Raw genomic sequence first — 25,144 nt, forward strand, 5'->3', positions numbered from 1 at the left:
TGCGCACTTCCGGCCACGCCCACAGCCGCGTGCGGCGCGCGCTGCCGCTTCCGGCGCGCCGCGCCTGCCTCAGAGCCCCGCCCCTTCCTCTCCAAAGCCCCGCCCCTTCTCTCCGGGCCCCGCCCCCCGCTCCCCTCACGGATCCATGAGGCGATGGCGGCTCCGCTTTTTGGAGTCCCGGCAGCCCAAAGCCGCTTTACACAACCTGCCCTCTTCACGCCAAAGAAAAATGAATAAAATGCTCCGTTCTCTCTAAGGAAAAGGGATGAAATCGCGAGGTTTTGCGCCCGCTGTGGGTGTCGAGTCCCAAGCGTTGGCAGGAGGGCAGTTGTTCACCCGGCAATGTAACAATCCCTGTCCGCCTTTCACTAAATGCACGTTGACAATGCTTTTCATCATATTCCTGTTAAATACTGTGGGGCAATGCTCAAAACTGGAGCACATGCACCACGTGTACCAAACATGGCACATAATTAGTGAATGTAAGCAGTRAAAATTATTACATTTGCTTACAATCTAGCACTCCATTAATCTCGTTCTCAGTGCTAAATTGCGCAGATTTCTAGCCACTGCTCTTTATTTATCTCCTGCAATTTTGGACTTGCTCTGCTGTTTCCTCCATACCAAAATGGAGTAGTAATGTGATAATGATATAATAACTGATAAATGACACTGCAGCAGTCTGGAGTGCTGTGTGTGCATCAGCTCTCAGTGCCCGGCCCAGGCTGCAAGCACTGGGATTTTGGGGAAGCTTTCTGGGGATTTTTAGCGGGATAAGATATATCAAATCCATGTGGAGTGTTTTTTTTTATGTCAGATGGAAAGGCTGAGGTTTGCTGAGGACCTACTCATGCTGTTGTTCTRCTGGGAACACCAATGCYSGTCACAGTTCCCTTAACCTCCACGGGGTAAAGCAGCTGGACTTGTGGACTTCACCCTGAAGTGAGGGAAAAAAATTAAAGGACTCAAAACATCACATCCCTGAAGTGAATTTTCCAACTAAAAATACAGCTAGCAAAGTAAGAGAGCACCATTTATATAAAATGTAACTTTGTAGCTACTGTTGTAGATGACACTTGCTCACCATTCTAGTGCCCAGCAAAGATAGCTGCCAGGAACTGTTCACACTCCTCTGGATGCTTTATTTGCTGATTTGTTTCCAGAAGATTATTTTTAGCCATATTGCTCATGTTTGTGACACTGCAGCAGCGAACAGCCACGGGATAAGGCAAATCCTGCACTGTGGCAGCAGACAATAAATCTTCCCACCCCAAGGAGAGCACGCACCATGTGCCTTCAGGAGCATAAGGAGAGCAGCATGCACAATAATTATCATCCATGGCTTTTCCAAAATTACCCAAAAAAGGTGTTCTTAAACCTACCTTATCCTTAAACCAAATGCTGAGCAGTGTTTCAATTTTTTAAGTTTTCCTGGCGATTTAATTCAAACAAACAAAGTATGGACATTTGGACACGCATGCTTTGGTGATAAGTTTCCATTTACTGATTCCTTGCCACCTTTGAAATGTTTAATAGGAAAAKCTTAAATGAAAAGATCGAGCTGAGATATTTCTCTTGGCTCCTCATCAGAAATAAAGAGGTTTCTGAGGTATCGATCCGATGGCAGGTCCTCAGGAAAGGACTGGGAAAACCTCACACCAACAGCAGAGCAGCCTTAGCCAGGACCATCCCCAGACTAACCAGACATGGCTTATTGGAAAGAGGGAGTTCTTGGGATGAATTGTGGATTTCCCTGCAGAGGAGTGGCAGGGACAGAGCCTGCAGAATCTCCTGGCAGCAGCAGGGAACATTCATCAGGCTCCCCGGCAGGGAAAACTGACAAGCCTCACTGAGAGRGAATTAATGAAGGCAGGCACCTTCTCTAAAATCTCATCATTTCTGTGCTRGAATTTTCTAAAAAGGCAATGCTGGTAAAAGTGGCATAAAAGGCCACTTTATTAAAAAATACATTAATGTTGGCTGTGTAACATTTAACCCTTCGGGGGTTACCCTGCTTTCTTGCTTTAGTGATTTTTCCAGTGAAACTTGTTTTTTTTAGGGTGTGATACAAAATGCAAGAGAAACAAAAATTMCTCACGGCCATCACTGCCTATGGAAGGCATTGCCTGGGCTTATCTGCTGTTTCCCAAAGATGCCTAATGGTACTCCTGTGTTTTAGAGAGGAAAATCCACCCCCACAGTGAATAAATAAAATAAATGAGTAAGGTTCTTCCTTCTGCCAGCAGCTGAGGGTGCACAAACCAAGTGGGAGCTCCTCCAAGGGYACCTGACCCCCTTGAGGGTGCAGGGGAGCACCGGATTGCCCAGGTGTATAAGGATACAGATCCCTAAAACACATTTTGGGGTGCAGACACGGCATTTTTGCAGTGGATAGGAGGCAGATGTACCTGGCAGCACCCTCCATGACTCCTGGCTTCCTTTCCCCAGCATCTCCCCACAGGACTGATCTCCCTCCTTCCTGTGCTGGCATCCATCGCCATGGGCAGCACTGCTTGTACTGTGAGGAGCAGCAGGAAACATTAAAGAGCCTTGATAAACTGAAAAAAAGCCAGAGAGGGGTCAGAGGGGAGCAAAGAGGCAAAGAGAGGGAGAACACTGCCAGGGGAAGGGGATGAATCTCTGAAAATGGACTCTTTTGCCATAAAACAGCACAGTGACCGATTCCAAAAGGAAGGAGGGTGACCCARCCCTCGCAAGGATCCCCTTGAAACGTTCCTCTCAGATACAGATGTGTCTTTTAGGGAATATAAAATGTCCTCCTGCAGCAGCCCGGAACAATTTTAATCCCCAAACAGCTGTTTTGGGGTGGGGGAGGAACCTCAAAACCTGCAGATCTTGCAACAGGTTTTGTTTGCAAACGCTAGCAAATCTGGACTATTTGCTTATTTCCTTTTATTGAACCTGCTGGCTGATTTGATTACCTCCCTGGAAACGCATGTGCAAATAGGTTTGCAGCCTTTTGAGGGCACTGCCTTCCGCCGCGACGTCTCCAGTGACTGATGCCAACGTCTCACTAATGCAATGTGCAGGAAGAGCCGGCGTTGGACGCCGACGCCGATGCCCAGAGCTCTCGCAGCCATAAATCCCTCCATTCCCAAATGCAAAACACTGCYGTCGGAAATGCCTCACCCTGAAAAAATGTGTTAGTGACAATTCAATCTTTCAAATTAAGCACGGCCATTCCKCTGCCACGCACTTACCCGGATAGAAGGATCCGATGATGGAAGACTGGGGGGGAAAAAGGGCATCAAATTGAAAAGCCCCAGGGAGATGAATGGGAAATAATGGAGAGAAAAACATTTAGAGCCTGAAATTATTCCCCCTCCCGGACAAATTTCCTTCTTGCCTTCCTGGGAAGTGCTCAAAGGAGAGCTGTGGTGCAGGCACCTTGGAGCAGGGATGAATCTGACTGTAAGAATCCGAGCAGACAGTTAAGACTACACAAGTAAGCAAATTTATTTGAAGACAGAACAAATATCGTGGCAAACAACAATATGCAAATTCAGTTGAGAACAGGGGTAAATATCAGACTTTGTTTTCAAATCGATATAAAATATAGTCAGATTTCATTTTGTCCAAAAAGCAGCTCGCATGGTGGGGGCGGGGTTTGGAGGGGATGGCCCTGTTCACACCACCCCAAAAACCTCAGGGAGGGAGGTGGCTCCTCTGCCAGTGGAGATGAGTGATGCTGGGAGGAGATGGAGGTGCCTCTGGGAYGCTTTAATTTTCTACTCCATTCTCCTTAAAAGTCAATTTTTGCCACAAAGCAAGGGGCAGGTTCATCCCCTCCGAGATGCTCAGTGGCCACCCACCTATGTTTGGATGGTGCAGTCATGGGGATCCCAGCTGCTTTTTAGGGTTGGGCATCTTTGAAGGCACCTGCACCTCCTCTTCCTCCCTGGCTCCTGTTGGATCAACCTCCCATGGCTGAGCCTGAAAAGCCAGCGAGGCAGCAGCTCACCTCAGATGCCAGAGGAGTGAACAGGATGAAATCCCCTCCCAGAGTGAAGGTGCTGGCGTGCTGCTTTCTAGAAAAACCATCCCAAAATAAAAGCAGACATAGAAAACATTAGATTGTCAATGAGGCTTTGAAACAAATTCAAGTTTATCCTTGATTTTTCTCATGTGTGTGTGTGTGTTTGTGAGAGACTTCATACAAACAGACAAGAAAGACGTGGTGAACTTCAAGCTCGGGACGGGCATGTGGTCAGTTAGCGTCCGCAGAAGCACCATCGGATACGGAGGAGTTAGCACCAGAGAGTTTGGAGGACCTAACTGAGCACATGCACGTGGGGATGGCCAGTGGGGAGACATGGAACAGTCCATTAGAAACAATACAAGGCAATTCATGAGTTTTCATACAGTACAATACAGTCACTGATCAATTAACCCTTTCAGTACAGTACATGACAAGTAACACTTTGCACCCTGTTAGCACTAGGAAAGGAGGGTTTGGGATGGAGGGGGGGTGGCTGGTGGGCTGTCCCTTCTGCCAWTGGATTTCAGGGACTCTGAATTGCTTCAGCTGCTTTCCCACTACAGCTTGGACAGCCCAGTCACAGCCTGGCTCCCGGGGGGATGCACTAGTGGAGCACAATGCCACCGGTCCATCCACCCACAGCGAGGGCTGCACCCAAATCACAGAATCCTAGAATTCCAGAATGGAAGGGACCTTAAAGATCATCTAATTCCACCGTCCCTGGCATCTTTCACCAGACCAAATTGCAAAATCATCCTGGTTTGGCCATGGGATGGGAAAGCCACCCCGCTCTGCCCCGCACCAGCCATCGAACCGATGAGAAAAGCTCCAATTTAAGTTCCACCCGGCCAATTCTGGTACCAAAACACGCAGAAAAGGGTTCAGATGGCCTCGAGCCAAACCTGCTTCTTCCCTCAGGCATAGTGAGAACAGGGTCCATTGGAAAAGTGCTAAATTACAGTACATTGGCATTTCCATATGTCGACTATTGAACAGCAAAACAGATTGTTTGAAAACAGAATCAGTATCGTACAGTAAGTTCACACTTAATTCTTCACCGTTTCTACACTTGTAACACATGCATTTTATTTCCATTAGTTTAATGCCAGTAGGACCAACATCCTCCAGAACAATGATCTAACATTAAACAAAACTTCCTAAGGAAAATATTAAGCATCACATAAAGTTTCAGGAAAAACCTGTTAATTAGCATCACAAGGTACTCAGATTTACATTTAGGAGTTTTCATGCCATGATTTTAAAACACCTTTTGGTTAATATCCTGGGGGGTGGGGGAAACGAAACCCAAAAAAATCAAAACAACCCAAAAAAATCAATAAAAAAAGGAATGTTTTGGGAAATAATATATTTCTCTATGTGTATACACACCCAGGGAGACAAGCACRTACACGCGGGCCGGTGCATGGGTGTGTGCACAATTTTGTTTCAATAAACTTGACTCATTTCAAGGGCATTTTCATGGGTCCAAAAAGACTTTCAAGGAAACAAACTCTAAACTACTGAAGCAAATTAAAAAGTCTCTCTTGGAGAAAAAGRAAAGGGTGGTAAAACATTGCCTGTGTGCTGTTACAATGCGCTTCCCACAAGCTATCTGAAAACCCAAACAACTAAAAATCCCTTTTTTCCACCTAAAAGGCCCTTCCAAAGCAAGGGTGCTGTGCTAGGATTTGCATTTGGGCCTCAAGGGTAMCGTGCAGGAGAAAACACTTAATTCTACCTTCCCAAAGGATGAGATGCCATCTCCAAAGGGCAAAAAACTACACCTGAGGGGCAAAATAAGACAAAAATACCTGTTCCACATTCCCCTTTCTCCCAAGCTTAATTTCCAAGGACTCAATGGGACTGGTGGGCTTGCTGGGGGGGAAATTTTCCAAATGGTTTGCCYATATTCTGGTGACAGTGAGCGGGATGTGGGCTCTGAGTCACCGAGGTACTTTCTGAAGAGGCTGTTCCCTCAGCCACTATAATTTTGGGGGCTCAGACAGAGCAGCAGCACCACCCGGTGCTATTTCTTTAAAGCTAAATTTGCAGGGATAATTTGGGGGGGTTAGAAAGAGGAAAAAAACCAACAAAATGTGGATTCAATTTCTATTTTTATATCCAGTGATAGAGGATGTAAGAGCATAATGCTTGGGGTTGCTCAAGATTTGGGGTTTTTAGCCACCTTCAGTTCCCACTGAATATCCAAGCCCCTGAAGGTCTACCAAGAAAACCAACCACTAAAACTGGAGTTGTTTAGGAAAACTCCTCCCTCTGCTGCCACAAGGAAACCCAGTACACTTATTTCCTTTTGTTGCTGAAGGTTATTTCCATGATGGCCCCTTGCTAGCAGTGAAGGAGGAGAATTCCCTTCTCTGCATTCACACCAATGATGCTGTACCGGTGGCGTTTATCCATCAAGTGTCACCAGGGAGAAACTCCCATCAAGGATTGCCAGAGAAGGATTTGGATTGACTGTGGGCTTGTCAAGGATGATGAGCAGCAGTCCCAAGTGCAGATACCCCAGCATGAAGGAAACATGAGGCTCTCACACTCCTGTGATTTATTTGCTGCTGTGGAAAACCCACAGGAGTTTTCAGAGAAGGAAAACACCACCAGTTGGTTGAGAGTGGGTGGTTTGGGACATCAAAACCCAGATTATTCAGCATGCCAGGGATCACCGTCCCATTTTGAATCCTAGAGATTTCTGACTATGTTTCCTGCTAACTCTACCCTGCTGATTTCTTGCTGGCAAGGGAGCTCTGATCCCTGGCCTTCCATACAGAAATACCACAGGAATTTAAAAGGACTAGCGATGCACATCTGAATGCCTCTGAACATGAGTGCTGATCAACTCCTAACAACATTTTCCAAATTCAGCAGCAAACCCCARGGTTATTATGCTCCATCTTCTAAATCGTCTGTAAATCTTTTACTTAAAARTACCTCTTGCAGTTGAAGCCCACGACCAATCCCAACAGCACTTCCAGTGCAGGCACAATGATGGCTGTTATTGCAATGGCTCGAGGGCAGCCTTTACTGGGACCAGGATCTCAGACTGGTTTGAACTGGGCTGTCCCGTGGATTYGCTGGGGTCTCTCCCCAGACACAAGAGCATCTGCCCTGCACCTCTCACTCCATGCAATTCCAGGTGTCAAGGGATGATCTTGCACCGTCCCAATCCCTTTTGAGACTTCTCCTATGTCTTTGGTGTTTTTAAAAGCCATGCACTCGGGTCTCCGGGTGACCTCGAGGTTTACAACAACCACATCTGCCTGGACCTCAGTGGTTTTGGTGTTGGTTCTGTCATGTAAAATAAGCTTGGATGKGTTAAATTCCCTACTATCAAGTCCCTAAAGGGTATGGAATGGAAATCAGGCACCAGACAGTGGTCCAACACACCTCAAAATTTTCTTCTGATGGCCCCTACGTATTTAACACTGCGCCTAAGAGGGTAAATAGACGGGGAAAAGAAAAGAGTTCAAAACTCAGTGCTAACAGTACGTACAAAAGTGCAGTGCTCAGTTTAGTCCGAAGCAAAGTGACTACTAGTACTTAAAGTGCTAGTCCCAACGTCGGTTTGGTTCAGTGTCCAAAACACGGGGGGAACACGGGGAGCGTATCCCGGGGGGAAATTAAAAACAGACAGCACTGCAACTGCACATGCCACACCAAAAGTGCTTCAAATCACACCACTGCGGAGGGACGCGCAACGCCACGGCTCAGCTTGTGAACACACACGAGCAAACGACTGACACCTTTTAGGTTACTATAAAGAACAGCTCCATTAACTCCATCACTACGAACCCGCTCGGGAAGCAAGTGGTCACAGCGCACGGAAAACAAAAGACGACCCCACTCCAAAACCATGAGCCTTTTGGAACATTGACAAGTCTTTGCAACTAGGATACTCAAAGTCTAGCAAAAGCAGCCTTGCCCAGTGTCTGCAACAAGCTTGGCCGATGCTTATCATGCACTTTATAGAGGCAGACTGCCTCCTCTTACACTTTATCTTACAGCTTAGCCTATTTACCTATTTATTCGTGGTCTGCTTTGTTAATTGTAGCTTTCTGACTATGCATTAAGCTGGCTTGTTTCTCTTAACCACCCTACCAGTCAAAGGACAATGAATGCAAGGACGAGACGACAAAGGCAGTCTGGTAAACACTGACATTATTAACGGCCCAGTTTCATTCTCATGAAAAAAAGAGCTCCAGAAAAGGACTATGGATCAGCACACTCCTAGAAAGAGGCTGGGAAAGGAGGATTCACCCCAACAGATGACAGGCACTCCCCTKTCTCTATGTAAATGCACATTTCCCACTGCYCCATCACACAGCCCTTTACACTCGTGCTGGAAACAGCATTCAGGAAATCTCACTGGAAACAGGGTGCAGGAAGTCCCCCTGCTAAAGACTCTGCTGGTCCCAGGCCTCACCTTGGAGTGGGAGCATCTCCTTGCAAGCTGGAACATGCTCCAGCAGTGCCCTCCCTCCCGCTTACCTCGGGAGCCCAGCACTTGCAAAACCAGGGTGTTCTCTCCTGAAACAAAAGTGTCAAATGAGAAAGGAGGAAAGCAGAACCTTCAGTTCTCACTATGTTTCAGCAGGCACCCCAAAAAAAGATCACAGAACAGCAGAGTGGCTCCCCAGGCTCTGCATGCATTGCCACCAACTGTCCCAAGCATAGTACAAGGCAACATCTGGCTGTGCAACATCTGGTGTGTGTCCCAGGCAGGTGTGGATCTATTTTGTGAAGAAAGCTCTTTTTAAGCCAAARGTATTGACTTGCTGGAGCTGGCAGGATACAGACAGGTTCCTCATCAGACACCAAGCACTAGGGAGTGGTTTTCCAGAAGSAGGAAATATCCCAGGGGTAAAAACAGAGCTACAAACTCAGGTCACTTATTTCCATTACTGCCAGAAAGAGCTGGATTTAACACGCAAAAAGCAAGGTTGTGCATAGACAGGATACGGATGTAGATTTGCCTTTGCAGGCATACAGCTGGAAAGAAATGAGCCTGGAAAAGATGTGGGAGCTGGAGAAGCACAGTGTGAGATTGGCAGTACCCTGCAGTGAGGAGGGCAACGAGGTGCATGGTGGGGAAACACAACCATCTCAGTCCACCACCCAGACAAGAAACTTTGGGAATGATATATCCAGCCTTGCTGCCAAAGCAGCAAGTTCTGGGGAATGTCCATAAGCACATGGATGTGGCCGTGATCCTGCCACCTGGCAAGGAACAAATCCATCACGGGGGAAAAGCATGCCAGCTTGCACACCATGGCTTTCCCTAAGYGATGCTGGAATCTTGTGGGATAAAAAACAATCGTTGAGCAATAGATTGGGCAAAGAAGCATTTTCCAGGATTGTATTCAAACCTGACACTGCAAGACAGGCACATCTCACCACCTGCCATATGCAGGRGATCACATCTGGTTTAAGCAGYGTTGACCTTAGTSCTGAGACCAAACCCAAACACTGTAMRCATGGACAGTTACCAGGCTGGGAACGCCGGTGCCAAAGTGACTCCTTTTCCAGGTCTTTTTATAACATGTTCTTTCCTGTCTTCCGATTGAAAGGATTTTTGGCAGATGATTTGGAAGTGGATAATAAATCTAATGCTAGGACACCGCGTCCAATTGCACAGTAATTTCCTGCRTGGCTCTCACAAGGAAGTTTACACGTCGTGCTGCATTTTTGCCGCTTTAGTTTCTCCTACACATACACCACTGACCATGTGTGACACTCCTTACAATTCTGCCTCCACCTGGACTGGCAACCCTGTTAAATTTTTAAGAAGAAAAGCTATTACAGGTTTTTTAGGAGAAAAAGCTGTCTGCTTGCCCGTGACTTCACCTCTAACCCGAGCTCTGGAATTTAAAGGCATTTATAAAACCTTGCTTTGGTTGCTGMGCTAGATTTTCACCTAAATATCCTCGGCAACTTTTCCAGTCTCCAAAAAACAACTGATTTGAAAGTTTATTAGGAGCAATGATTTATTTTTTGAGGCAGAGGCTTTTGCTGTGCGCTGGTTTTCAGTGGTGAATCAAGTGATTCCCAGACACAGCCTATTTCCAAGGAAAACGCCATCCCAGACTGCTCGGTACCAGAAGCACTACAGTGCAAACTGAAGATGCGGGGCCATTTTTAATTCTATGCTAATTATCGCAATAAAAACCAGATCCTGCAGCGGAAGACCCATTCTGGGAAGAAATAATCATCCATCTTTCGTAGCTGTAGTCGTGCTGCTCRAGAAGAAGCTTATTTACAAAATGGCAATCTCCAGAAAAAAGCTGTTATCGTTCCCTGACAAAGCCATATATTCTGGGGGGTTCTGTCTGGGAAATTCCTCTTTGAAACYGAACACTATAAACCTCAAATATGGAAAAACCCCATCCTGTTCAACAAAAAACAGCCGTAGGGCTAATGCAACCCACCGTGCCACAGAAATGATGCTTGGAGATCCCTGCTTTGAAATCCCTGCTTTCAGTTTAGAGCAGAAAAATCATATGACCTCTAAATTATTTATATGTGAAAAGATGCTTTTAATAAAAGCATCAATGGWGTGTAAACAAAAATGAAATTCCTAAAGCAGACTTTTCACATTTTGTATGGTTACTTAAACGTGGATGAGAAACATCCTTTTGCGCCCCTGGAYAAAAACATCCATCGTGGGGGACGGCATGAAAATGCCATTTTTTAGTATGCAGGAAACAAAAAAGCCAAATAAAGCCATGAACCTGCAGAGTGGTTGTGAAAGGGATAAGAAAACCCAACCAAGCAGCAGGATTGCAATCTGTTCCTGCTCCCCCCACGTAGCGCCGCRGTCCCTGAAGAGGCTCTAACACCAGATTGCACTGCCAGACAATCTTAYGGAGACAGGAACCTGCACTTGGGTCTCGGCCAAGCAAGACCCCCAGTGCCTCTTCCCTTGACTGTCAAGGCACAATCTTCCTCCAAGAGCTGCTTCCACYCATGGGAAAGGCTCTGCTCCACCTTCTCCATCTCTCCTGGCTGGGTATCCATGAAGCCTGCATCCAATATTCCCAGGCACGTTCCTGGGGAGCAGCAGAAACAGCTCCGAACCATCGCCCTGCCGTAATGATGGAGCCTGAAGACGGGAACATTGGACCACAGGGACAGCATGTTGAAAGCAAAACATTTTATTACCATAGGTTAAGCTTCATAATGCACGCTTATGAGTAAGAGAGAGGTTATATGGAGATCACTTTGCTCCCTACCAACTGCAGCTTCTGGGATTAAATGCAGCAGCTGTTGAGCGGAGCGGAACGGGACCAGTGGAAAGAAAAGGAGAATAAAATACATTTGAAACGGCGGGGGGTAGCTTGGCAGAAAACAGGCCCCTGACTTGAAATTCAACGAGAAAGGTTTAATTTTCCTGACGTACCAAAAGCCACAGCGTCCTGGACAACAGCTGGTGACCAAGCACTGCTCTGGAAATAAACCCCTCTAACTCAATACCCACCTCAGCAATCACCACCTGGCACAGCTCCGACACAACATGAGGGGAACACTTTTCCTTGGGGCCGTGACACTTCTACAGTCAGTGGATTGAGCCCAGGATGCTGCAAAAACAGGAGCTCCTGTCTAATCACACTTCTGTAGATTTCTATGGGAAATTCTGGGGGCCATGGAGGCAGAAAGGTGGATGACAACAGGGATCTATCCTGAATTCTRAATGATTGGCTATCTCAGCAACAGCGCCCTGCAAGGCTTGCCTGGGGTTGATTCAGATGTGCGATTTTTGGTTTATTTTCTGTCCGTTTCCATGCAATGTTTTTGACAGTAAATGCCAGCCTGAGATGGTTTCTAAAGAACACAAGTTTCTTCCAGGAGAAATTGCCCCTTCAATCTAAGATCAAAAATCCAGTTATCTTTCCTAGCGGTCAGAGGTCACAAAAAAGCTATTTTGGACCATCTGCTGAAGAGTCACTAACACACTTTAACAGCACCAGCATTTTTAGCCCAAATCAGTTTACCTTCCAGCCAATCTTCCGCWAGCAGCTTCAAATTGTATCAAACCTTATCCAGAGGAACACTCTGCTTTCCCCTTTCCCRATATTACAGCTCTCATTTCACAATAGTTTCTGCATTCAAACAGAATTCAAAGGAGAAAATGCCTCTGCTAGTGAAAGAGGATTCCAGTTATTGCTAGCACAAAGCTACCAATTTTTCTTCTAGCAAACAAACTGCTTGGCTAGAAAGGTGGGAAGCTCTTGGAAGACTGAGAGCCTGGAGGAGGCTGGTTTTTAGGCTGAGGCAAGTGAAAAATCCCCATATTGTGGCCTCTTGCTTGTTTTGTTTCACACAGCATCTTCAGCCTCGCTGAGAGGAAGAGGCCGGCGTGGGTTTTGAAYAACCAGGGAGAGCACCTCAAGGGCTATTGCAACAGCTCAAGGGCTGCAGTGTGGAGGAGGAGGATGAGCTTCCCTCTGTGGAGAGCCTGAGGAGGGAGGTTTAGGGATGTTATCCCAGCTTTAGAAGGTGCCTCATAAGAGGAGCAAAGAGGTATGAAAAGCAACAGGTTAAACTGCAGCTTGATGATGCAGGCAGGAGTTAAGTGGGCACCACCTCTGCCTCGCACTCTGGACTGAGGGTTTTCTTGAGGTTTCACACATCTCAGCACAAAACATACACTGCCAAACAGACAGTTTTAAGCTGTTTTTAAAAGAAAAGTCTCTGTAATGTGCCTTCACCAAGGTAACCCACAGTTAAAACCTGGCAGCATCCATGAAAATGTTCATCAGGCGACTCCAGCACCTCCCTCTTCTTCTTTTTTTTATGTCTCTTTTTTTWAATAAGACAGCTAGAAGGAACTTATCAGTGGTTAGCTCAAAGGGTTACCCCTGGCAGCGCTGAGGGATGACTGTGCTGACATCAGCAATAAGTGCTGCTATGGAGAGGGGGCCGGGATGCAGCAGAATTACGTGCACACTGCATGCTGGCACACACTGAGCCCAGCACAGACACGTCTGTAGGCTCTCCAGAGCGGATGCACCAGGCAAGAGGGGCAAGTCCCACGAGGCAGAAAAGGAAGCATGAAAGAGTTGAGCTCCTGTGGTATCCAGGATATCCTGTGGTATCTGCCTTCCCTTTGAGTTATAATGGGATACAGAGTACCTGTGGGTGGTGGTCCCTTGCCTAGCTCAGGTCTCTACTGCCACTTAGACCCAGATCCCATGGGCAGACTCTTGTGGTCCTTAGATTTTGGTGGCTCCCACTGMAGCAACCAGAGTCAGTACAGGACTGTAAGAGAGTAGACAGGAGCTTGGCAGAGGCACAGCTCCTATCTCCACATCTTCATACCCGCTTTGCTRTGGGCACGCTCATCCCACGTGCCTGAATTTACAAACCCACATCAAACCCCTGGGTCGATTCCTAAACTGATTTGGAAGCATTTGCTGTTACACACACAGAAAAAAGCAACTCTAATTACTCTGCACCCCATTTAAATGTCCCAGGGAGAATGAAATCCTGGCAGCGCTCAAAGAAACCAAATTGAGGTTACACATAACAAAGGAGGCAGGCATGCCATTGAGCTGTGATGGGGAGGAAGAGGCTGAGCTCAGAGCAGCACTTGCAGCAGATGCAGCAAAGCTCATSCCTGGGGAAGCTGTCAGACATTGCCTACAAGCGAGATGGTGCGCGCCGGCTGCTCGGAGGAAGCAGCGAGTCTGCCATCAGCACAGGATCAAATCTGCCACAGGTAACTGGTTCATGCAACCCTACTCGACATGGCARCCATCCCAGAGGGAAGGACTGACTGTGTGGTTAAACAACTTCCCCTTTGCTGCAGCTTCACCCCAAGGATCTGCCCCAGCCTAGAGGTAACATCKGCCACAACCCCAGCATCCATGCAAAGGCTGCAGAAGCACTTGAGAGCTGCAGAACAGGATCCCTGGAAGGGTTAAGGCCAAAACAGACCAAAACAGACGGAGAGCAAAACGACTGTCTGGGAAAAATATAAAAACCAGCTCCACATCCTTTTGTCCTACATTGGCTGCAGCAGTTAGCAAACTGCGCAGGGAGGGAGGGAACCAAGGCACATTTTGGGCTTTGCACAACRTTTTCAGAGGGATTCATAAGGAAAGCTCAAAAAAAAGGTGCTCAACTTCTAAGAAAAAGAGAGGGCCCTCAAGCCAGGTCACCCACAAGACATGAACTGGACCAATAAACACTCTCAGAGATCCAACTGGGAAAAGGAACAACACAAGCAGAACTGGGCCCTGYRAGCCAAGTGAGAGGAGAATGTCCCYATGCASTGAGCCATATCAACACCTACAGGGRTTGCTGCCTGTGCTGCTTTAGTGACCTTGATGTTTTGCAACCAGATGGAGCAAGAAATAAAACACCAGCTTAAAGGAYATGCTCTGAGATAAGAGGCACCTTGTGAAACATAGTGCCTATTCTCAGCTTATAAGTAAACCTTTCAGTCAAAAAACTATTTCCCTAGTTTTGCCAGGATGGGGGGATTATTAAAAATGCTTACATGAAAAAACTTCATCACTTACTACAGGGATGTGCACATTAACTGAGTTGTTGAATCAAGGATAAATCCTACTGCCAAGAACTGGATCAATCCCTTGCCTTCTGTTCTTGGCTGTCAGTGGCCTCTGCTCATCCCTGCTGTGAAGCCTACCTGGGAAGAACTCTTTTAAAAGTGCCACCAGCACAATGCTCCACTTTTCAAACACTTTGCCATGTTTATTGGCGCCTTGGGAGAGAGACCATCCTTGGAGGTAGCTCAGTTCCTTCACAAATTCCTGTCCTAGGCAGCCCTATATAGAGYTCAAGTGTGTTCAAACATCTGGAAGAAAAAACAGCTATCATGGAGACAACCCAAACAGAAACACATCTGCTGACTGCACACTGAGTTGCATTTACTCCAGAGCACTGCTCCATCACCTCTCTGCCAAAACCTAAGGCCTCTGGCCTTAGATTCCCCCTGCCGGCTTCCTGGGAGAGAGAGAGACTCTTTTAACATCAGGTACTTCCCAATCAGGCAGCAGCACAGCAAACTCCTCCATGCCCAAAGCAAAAATGATAATTTGCAAAGCAGCAACAGGTCCAGGGGGAACTTCCAGAGACAAAACAGCTCCTGTTCAACAACACCAGTTGCCAAGGGAAGCGGTGGGAGCGATGCCAACGCCAGGCTCAGCTCCCTGTGAGCCCTGAGGTTGCAAAGCACGATGTGCTCCAGCTCACCCTTTAACATGGAACAGCAGGGAAAATTAATTTATGTTGAAAATACCAGGGCTGCATTGGCACCTCCAGCCTTTTCCCTAGAAAGAAGAGGGAAGAAATAGCTGCTTGACACATGTTGGTCACGTGCCTAAATGCYCTTCTGGAATGTGCTGGGATGGATACACATGTCCACTGGTGACAAGTGTTGGACAGGAGGAGCTTCTCTTTGGCTAGACCTACATAAAACTCTCAGRTCTCCTTGCAATAAAAATGTTACCRAGGACAGTTCATGTAAATATTTCTGTGACGTCATGTGATGAGAACACACAATCCTGGGAGATTTAGGAACATAAGGGAAAATCTGTATTTCCAAACATGCTGACACAGGGAGCTTAYATTGTCACCTGATGCTTTCCTTACATTTGTGTTTGAACAGACTCATCAGAAAGCAACAAGAAGATGACCAGGGCTAAAAATTACCCTTCGTGGAAGATTTTGCATTTCCTTCGGAAAGGATGCAGAAGAGACCTGACAACAGCCTTTAATTATGTGTAAGGGCTGCAGCAAGGAAGAAACCAAACTGGTTTTATRACTCCTCTGGAGAGCATGGCCTGCAAGGTAAAAGGCAATAGAATTAGAYAGAAGCAAGAGACACATGGACTGGACAGTAGGAAAGGTATATGAGAGGAAGCAGGGTGAAACAGCCTGGGGAGGGAAGCAGGGAATATCCAGCATGGGACATGTGAAAGAGCAGATTTTTTCCTGGTTGTTCAACTCAGGAGAAATATGGATGCTTTTTGCTCTGTGGGCCCTCAAATGCACCATTAGAGGCACCCTTGCAAATTCAAGTGTAGCAGCAGATAGGTTCCAAACCTTCCAAACACTACATCTCACCCCAAATTTCTCCCTGTCTCACTTTCCAATATCATCAGTATTGATCAATATCAGATCATCACAAAAACTCTCTCATCACTTGGAGGTATCATTCACTCCGTTTCAGCAGTGGAGAACACAGGCATAGGCAGGATAAAGCCAAAGTGATCCCAACTCCACAGACAGCTTTCCCAGAGTCCAGGCAATTACTCCAGCACTTCACTGGTTCAAAGCACAGCTTTCAACAGTTGTTGACATCGACCCCTGCTGCACCTCAGACCTCAGAGCGCCAGGCCCAGAAAAACAAAGGCGGTACAAGTGGTGATCATCCGCAGAGTCTTGTTAGAAATGACACAAACCCCTCTGCAAAGGCAGGCACCAGATTGCTTCTTGAAAGCCACTTTCTTTCCCTCTGATTGCCTCCAGCCTTCACCAACACCTTTCCTTTGCAATGGAAAAGAGCAGCAGCCCCATCGATAACACACAACATTCCATCACTCATTCCTGGAGCAGGAGGCAGCCAGTGCAGCGTGTGGAGCAAGACTCCGGTGAGAAGCACACGCGACCATCCACAAATTGGGACTGGCAAACCTTACAGGCCACCCACACTTGAGTGCTCCCCCAAGCTTCTGCRGGTCTTCCTGGGCAAGCYTCCCAGCTCAGTAAGAGCCAARCCATGTGAGTCTCAAAGAGCAARCTGTAAAAGCAKTAACTCCACCCACCAGACACGCTTRGCCCCGTGGGCTTGTYGGCAATGTTWGACACTTGCAGAGCRTGCCACTGCTCCCAAAGAGGAAGGAGAACCAGCCCAAGAGAACCACCCTGGTYCCCAAGTGGAGCATCAGGATCCAGGCTCTCTGCTCCTTCCCCAACTCTGTGGGGCTCCAGTGCTGACAGTGCTGTCTATTCCTCCTACTACGGGTAAAACCATCATCATGCTCCATAATTCCYTGGAGCATGGATCTTGTCCTCGCTTCCCTCCGCCCCCTCCTGCCTTTTCTTTCGTTCCTCTGCCTCGGTGGGAAGCACTTATCTCTGCTCTTACTCCCCCTCTCCCTCTGCATTGTGCCAACAACATGTGCTCCCAACAAGGACCAGATGGGAATACTTGTAAGAGCCTGGGGTTAACCCATGTCTTTTATCCCACATACTCTCTGCTGTTTTGAAATGCAGATTCTATTGCACACGATTTGCAGTGTAAAGATTTAAGGTTAGTAGTAGAGTATGTTGATATTGCTTGTGAAACCCATCTTGCTCCTGTTGCAGGCTGAACATCTCCGATACGGCAAACAGAAAAGACGATGGAGAACGTTTTAGTATCTCAAAGGGAAGGAGCTATTGGAAACAGAGGAAGTTTGTACTATGTCCATGGATATATATCTCTAATATTCCTCTCTCCCCTGCCTCTGCATTCATTTGTGCCCACACATGAATTCACAGATGTTGTGCCAGCGCGGTGCCGAGTGGGGCTGGGCACGGAGCCTCGGCTTTCGCCGGCTGCCAGCAGCCGCCACCGAGGGCCATCTTTACCTCCAATTAATCTCTGCATGGCAAACGATCACGACGAAGGAACAGACGCAAACTTCTGCCTGCGGGATGGATTTCCCCCACTGCAATCAAGAAATCCATCCGATTGTCTGCACATCCAACCAACAACTCCATGGAAGGAACCGTCATCCCACCCTGTTGAATACTGGTAGGTGGGATGAGTCTGAAACCCCTCAAAGAGAGAATATGTCTTTTTAAGTTTCTACTCTGTGCAGAGCTAGCACTATTTCCACGTGTCACTCCAAGCGTTTTGACACACTCTAGCAATTAAGAAGATGAATTAGCAAGTCGTTAATGACAGTTTTATTGGAGGCCAGGCCAGTAGGAACACAACCACATTCACCACGCACAAGAAGCCAGCAGGCACCTGCACCTTTCTAGAAGTTGGCATACACAAGAGAGCCCCGAGGCTGCAGGTTCAGTTTCCGCGTGATGCCTCCCTCCGCAYGGGGAAGGAGCGATCTAATTACATCCATCACAGAAATGCCAAAACGACATCCGGCTTATAAAACCTCAATTTATGCTTTGACATTTCTGGAAAACCAATTTTTAATCCATGTCATCTATCAGGAGTTCTTGATATTTTACTTCACCTCAATGCTTTAGAATACTGTTGCCTTTATTGAGGTGCAGGTGGGAAACTGAACACAGGCTGACAAAATATTAGGAAGAAAAATTGGTGTCAGGCCATGAAAGCTTCTGCAGGTTTTGGAGAAACAGATCAGCAAAAGATCTGGCTTTAGCTTATTCCAAATCCCCCAAATCCACAAGTACCTTGTCCYCTGGCTGGGGCATTTTTCCTGTGGTCATGACAGGATTCAGCCATTTTTAGGCAAGACCAAATCACTCCAAAACAATACATTTTGGCAAAGGCTRTGAGGTGACAGCCTCGCTATGATGTAGCCTTTAACTACACTCCTTCTTGAATAAATTCTTAATTTCAAACACAACCTTTACTTTAAAGGAATGGAGGGGTAGGAGGAGAAAGGTGACATTTTAAACATCACAACACATTAAGTAATTAAAAATAAAGGGCAACTTAATTTTGGAGTAAGCAGCATAGAAAATTAAACAGAAGATCTAATTTTCTTTAGGAATTCTTTCACAAATCCTATATATCTAGTGTATRTACAGCAAAAGTGGGAATGCCATGGAACTGAAGACGCTTATTAAGTAATTTTTGACCTGGTGCAAAATCTGCCCAATAAAAATACAAAATAATAAACTCCCTTCTACTATAAAAATTACTAGAATTGGATAACAGGACTGCAAGTCACGCAAGCAGAAAGCTTCCTAACCACCACCAACTCCCTTCCCTGGGAGTTTAGGTCACTTCAATAGGCCATAGGGGGAAAAAATTATGCAATTATCAGACTGGGACATCTGTAGCTGAAAAAAAAATGTGCTGACATTGATTTTGGCAATTGCTTGGGGGTTCTTTTTTGTATAAAGGACAGGATTTTAATACTTCTGCTTGGAATTTTATGAACATGTCAGTACAGATTTGCAGAGCCAGGGGCTGCAAAATGGCATGGACACATGACGTGGCCAGCAGTTGCCTCTTCTTTACAGCTCTCACCTCGCCTCAATGATGCCTCCAAAGAAGAGCTTTGCCTTCTTTTCACTACAGTTTCCATTGCAGACTYGCCATAAACCTATGGAATTCTTACGAGGGCTGCGGCCAAGAGCTCACATCCAGCTCTGGGTGGAATAACGTGTTTATCCAGACCAGTGGTAGGAGCAGACGACCCCTCCTCAGACTGCACTTCAGATAAATAAGATTATTTYGCTACGAGCTACTACAGGCTACAATATAGTCACATAAATATATTAATGCCTATATGTGGATATGAATTGGTATATATTGGATACAGATAAGAAACACTTACGACGACGAGTAGATACCAATAACCACTGCAGCTTCTCGCTGGGTAAAGTCCATCGTCCATCCAGGCTCCATGAAAGGARCCCACGAGGGAGGGTCTCGCCATACCTCCGGGAGCACCCACAGGGTGGCCCTCATCACACCAGTGCAAAACGCTTCCCAAGCCTTCCATAGCTCTGTACTTTACCAGGAAAGCCGGCTCCACGGGCCGGACTCAACAAAACAACCCCSCAGCTGCAAGGCAGGGGAAGCCCCYGCAGCCCCTTCCACCMGGGWTAAGCTTTTCAGGGWCCACCCCAGTTTCTGTGCCAGCAGCAGGGAAAGCCAAGTACGAGGCAGCTGCTGGACTTGGCTTTGTCAAGACTACATGCGCAAAGTTCGGTTTTAAGCCTTGACAGCAACATGGGGGGCCCAGTCTGTGGAAGGGGCGAGGAGCCGCTGAGACAGCGGAGCTGAGGATGCTCAGCAGCTCTGCACACTGCAATTTAAAAAACCAAATCATCAYCCCACTCTTGGTGGTTCGAGAGGATCCTCAATACAGCACCTGTCCTCCTCTAACATACGAGCGGAGCTGGACCAAGCAGGATCAACAGGTCTCTAACAGACATGTGCATGCAGGAGACGGCTTCTCTCAGCATTAGACTACGTTACCAAAGCATCCCCTTACCAGAGCGGGAGCAGAAATGTGCTCCTAATATTATTTACACAATATAAAGTGCATCAGGATTTAATAATTCAACTGACAGACTTTCTGCCGGGACCATACAATTTCGAAACAGAGGTGAGGGCTTGAATAGGAAATTCTCTCATGAGAAAAAGAGGTTCAGACCGGTGCTCTTCACCCTGTCCTCCTAAGGATTGTTTTTGGCCGTTCTTTCTAGTGCAAATAAGCTTGTGTTTTCTCAAGTTTAAGGGACATGGCAGTTTCAGGGCGTCAGGAACGAACATTTAAAACACATCAGGGAYTCAGCATTCCCAAGCATCTTGCTGGGCCCTCCTGCACACCAGCAGCCCACGTGGTCACTGCTCTGGGAAGCTGAAGACGCGCTGCCAAAAAACACAAAGGAACCCGTTTCCGAATCTCACCGTTCAAGTCTTGCATTGCTACACTCTGAGTGTGTCCCTACTCCCCTCCAACCCAACATCTGCTTCCCATCGCATGGAAACCCATTACCCTCCAACACAACATCCACAAAGACCAGTGCTTTCCATTGTGATGGAAACCCACAGCCACTGGTCTACCCAAGGGGGATCGGCAATGAACGTGAAGATCCCGATCCAGGTTTGGATCCTAAGGTGCATCCCGTGCCAGGGAAATAAATGCATTAGTGGATCCTACGGGATACCTGCGTGCCAGAATTGAAGCTGGCCCAGTAGCCAGCACTCGTTGGATTCCTGGGTGATATTTACAACAAACTAATGGCATTGGAAGGCCAATTAATTAACAAAAGATAAAGTTTTTTTTTAAAAAAATGGGCAGCAATAARGAAAGCCATTTTGCATCCTTTTTTCCTTTTAAGATGGTGAAGAAAACATCCCWTTCCAATCACGAGTAATTTCCTCACCAACACTACAGGAACACAGGGAAGGCATGAGCACTTAAAACACACGTGGCCACTCAGGCTAATTCCAACCACGAGGAGCTTTTACGATCCCTTGAGGCAAAGGCGGGCAGGGATAGGGAGATGCCGAGCTCACAGGGGAGGAACGCCACATAGAAACGGGAAGGAGAGCGTAAAAAGTTCGTACATTCATAGCTCCGGTTTGTTGGACTAGAAGTGAATTTTTTACCTCAGGCACTGTGATGGGCAGCAGCAGTCAGTGATACGCTAACATACGCATCGACGACTCATTCATTAAATTCTGGTTTCACACCATAAAAGGATGTASAGTTCTTTTAACGTSGTTTTTTGTGGGKTTTTTTTAAATTGACCTGCTAAAACCATTGGGACCAAAGCCGTAAGAGTGATGATGAACCAGTACCCCGCACAACTCCTGCTGATTCATCAAGGTCCACTGGCTGTTCGAGTGATGGAGCAAAAACACCTCTTCCAGGTTTGAAAAAGGGACCTGAAAGAGCAACCTATGGAGAAAGGGGTGGGAGTTTTTGACACTAAGCCAAAGGCTTGGTTGCTGTAACTGCYATATGTGGTTTTAAAGGGGGAATCACCTAAAACAGTGAAAATAACTTGCTTATTTCTTGTCACAAACTGTAACATTTTTCTAAAGGTTCTTTGGTGACTTTGGTGCAAGCTGTTATTTTTTTTCTTTTTTTTTTTTTCTTTTTTTAAAGTTAAAACAGATTGACTAGTTTTTAGTACCCAAACTAAAGTCCAGATTATCCTCTTGGTTCCCAACCCTGTCTCCCCAACCTTTCTCATTATGACATTAACAGGCAACAGCATTAGGATTGAGTGTGGCCATGCAGTGTGCAGGTGGCTCCAGACTCAGTGGTGAACAGTMTGGTTAGAGATAAATGTGTTTCTCAAAAGGTTAAAAAACAAAACATGTCCTGGTTGCATGGAATAATAGCTGGTCCACATGCACACTAGGCCATTACACTCTGTAATGAAACAATTTGAGTGATTACAAATAAMTGATCAGACATGGTAATGCCTGCTTAAAACAATCTTAAAGGTGAGCAACGCGCTACTAGAAGTACCTGGAGCTCAATCAAACTCCCACTGGCTCAGGGGGAAGAAGCCGGTCGCCCAAAGGCTGGACAAGCCCCTTATGTAATAAATATTCATGTTTTAAGAAACACAAAACCTTTCATCAACCTCCCAACCAGGTAATTGCACACATTCTCCCTCCAGGCAGAGAGTTAATATTGTGAGATTTAAAATTTACATCACAAAGACTCCAGGAGACACGGAACCCTTGGGGCAGGCGATCAGGACTGGAGCTGCTCAAGGACAGCTCCGAGTGGGTGGGAAGGGGTGATGGCAGGGCACGGGTGCTGTCTCCTAACAACACCACCCACAATCAACATGACATAAAACCCAATAGGGAGTTCACCACAGCTTCTGAAACGCACCATGGGTGAGTGTGAAAGAGATGCCTTTTTACACAAATCCAGTGGTGCATCAAACCCACCAAAGATCTTCCTCATGGTGGGAGGAGGAAAAAACCCAGATGTTTTCCTGGCACAGATAACATCCTGACCACATAAATCTGCGAGAGGAGTCAGGAGTCTCGGTTGCAGGATTCCCTCCACCTCCCAACACCACAGTTGCTGGAACACCTAATACAAAATACCTTCTGAAATTTTGGACAAAATGCATTAGAAATGAAAAAAAAGAAAAAGATCACCAGCCTCACATGGGCAGAACACAGAGATGAGGAGTGGGTTCAGAAGGCTTAGCACTCCACTATCCTGGGATACTCAGGTTATCCGGTCAGCACAAAATTATGGCCTGAATAACAGATCTTCTGCCTTCACCAGCACGTGACCAAAGTCTGACCGGTTATTGAGATTTTACCCATAAACAGACTATTGTTTCCAACTCAATAACCAGCAGATGCCAACTTTAAAACCTCTCTTCCTCCTCACACACAGACCAGCGATTCACCATAAATGTTTTTTGATTCACCATAAATGATTTTTGCCATAAATGCTCTAYGGCGATGCTGCTCGGCCTTTGGACCAAGCGCAGGCAGAAGCCAGTCCTGAAAAACTGGTGATAAGCGGTAACTGATACATTTCATCATAAGGTTCGGGGTGGGGGTACTTTCGTATCATGTTTAAGTGCAACACAAGCCTTTTCTAGACTATTTAAAGGTCAGGGTGCCGGATTTTTTTTGTGCTGATACTCGTACTTCCACAGTCTCCAACACTCGAAGCAGCTGACTCATACGGACTCGGGAGGTTGGTCCTTTCCTAAGACATACGGAGATGTTTTGGGCATAGTTTAACGTGATAACCAGACTCCTATAACATTACATACTGGAGTTAGCAAGAACTACCAGAAAAGGACTTTACAAAAAACTGGGGCAACTTGGAATTACTATAGGTCAGTCCCTCTCACCATTTTCTGTTTGTTTTGTTTGGTTAATTGTCCAATGCACTCTATTCCAGACCCTCTYGCTCTTCACCACTGTCCCCTCTGGCATCCATTCTTTTCTCTTTATGGCTGTTGTAAATTCTCCTCATCTCTTCTTCGTACTTGATAAAATTTTCCCCAAACCGTGTCCACGCTTTGTAGGGAACTGTGATGGTGTTACGGTAGGGCGGCCTCACCTCACTTACCTTCAGGAAGATGCCGTACCTGTTGGATCCCACGTCGAAGTAGAAGCGCTTGTTGTCCACTCGGAAGGAGGTGCCCTCAGGGAGCTCCGGGGGCTCGTCACCTCCCCCCCGGCGATCCTCTATGTCCCCCTCACCGTATTCTTCAATCAGCTGGACCAAAGCATCCCTGAACTCGATCATCCCTTGCGCCGGCAGGACGATCGTCTGCTCCTGTCCCAAGCTGTGGCCAAAATAACCCATCATGCCAGGTCCCCTGCTCATGGTCTGCCTAATCCGCAAGAAGCGCCCTCGCTGGTTCTCCTTCAGGTCCAGGTAGTACTTCCTGTTGTCCCTCTCGATGTACTCCGTTTTGAGGACGCTGTGAGGAGGCTCTTCGGAGCCCACGGATGCCGGGGGCGAAGGTGGCGGGTGCTGCGGYCGCCTTCGGGGATGCTGCTCCTTGTCATTGCTGTGTTCGTGCCGGTGGCCGCCTTTCAGCCCCAGGTGGGCGTAGTGCTCGATGAAGTCCCCCAGGCAGTCCTTCAGCTCGGCAGCCACGGACARGGAGAGGGTCAGCTTGCTCTTCCTGATGTTGTCCTGCCTGCCCCTTCCTATCCAGACCTCGGCGATCTTCAGGAAGCGGCCGCGGGAGCTCTGTTTCACATCCAGATAAAAGCGTTTCTTCTGGATGTCCACCCTCTTGGAGGCCAGCTCCTGGATCTCCATGCAGCTCCCCTGGGAGGAGGCCGGGTAGTGGTACTGCTGCTGGGACTGGGAATAAATGTTCCTGTGCAGGCCAGAGCCTCCCAGGTTCCTTCCTCCTCCTCCTCCTCTCCCTCTTTCCATCTTTACCAATCAGCTGGAAATAATACACAACAGAGACACAGATGACAACATCAGCACCAGGGGCCTGCTCAGCTCCTCGGCAGCGGCTCCACTCGGCGCTGCTCTCCCTACAAAGGCTCCTGCATCCCTCTCCGCTGCCACTGGCACGCAGCATCGCAGCCCAAGGAGCCCGGGCGCTCTTCYCCTCCCGTGCTCCGGCTCCCGGACAAGGCAGCCCTGATTCCAGCGGCATTCCCCGGCAGCACTCCCTGTCCTGCAGCCCCCTGTCCTGCCCCTGTGGCACTACAGACCCTCCAGCTGCCCCAGCGGGGTGGGTTATGGTCCCTGTTTTGGGGGGCACTCACACCTCTCGCAGGGCTCCCGCTCCCCCACTGCAGGGTCTGCCCCGTGCCGCTGCGTCCCCTCTCCATCAACCCCTCTGCTCTTCCTCCCAGGGCACTGGGGGGTCACCGGGGTTCACCCCAGCACTGCCCTCCTGTCCCCCGATGCCCCCAGAGCCCCTCCAGCGTTGCATCTCCTGCCCCAGTGCCCCCAAGGCTTCAGCTCCTTCCCCCCC

The 25,144-nt window shown here is 47.5% G+C and overlaps 1 protein-coding gene across 3 annotated transcripts; it reads right to left on the minus strand.

Moving 5' to 3' along the window:
- Positions 1-1,076: 1,076 nt before the first annotated feature.
- On the minus strand, positions 1,077-24,596 carry PURG (purine rich element binding protein G). Of its 3 annotated transcripts, none has more exons than XM_057386528.1 (2): positions 23,764-24,596; positions 1,077-3,151 (listed from the first exon to the last, which is right to left on the minus strand). In XM_057386528.1, the coding sequence occupies exons 1-2, from the start codon at positions 24,586-24,588 to the stop codon at positions 3,035-3,037; spliced, it is 942 nt and encodes a 313-aa protein (XP_057242511.1). In that variant the 5' UTR covers positions 24,589-24,596; the 3' UTR covers positions 1,077-3,034. The 3 variants fall into 3 exon arrangements, with proteins under 3 accessions (XP_057242511.1, XP_057242512.1, XP_057242510.1); XM_057386529.1 differs by lacking the exon at positions 1,077-3,151 and adding an exon at positions 3,184-4,049; XM_057386527.1 differs by lacking the exon at positions 1,077-3,151 and having other exon boundaries at positions 22,919-24,596.
- Positions 24,597-25,144: the final 548 nt, after the last annotated feature.

The sequence above is a fragment of the Malurus melanocephalus genome, unplaced genomic scaffold (assembly GCF_030028575.1).
Source record: "Malurus melanocephalus ecotype Western Australia unplaced genomic scaffold, MMel_1.1 scaffold_980, whole genome shotgun sequence".
NCBI lineage: Eukaryota > Metazoa > Chordata > Aves > Passeriformes > Maluridae > Malurus > Malurus melanocephalus.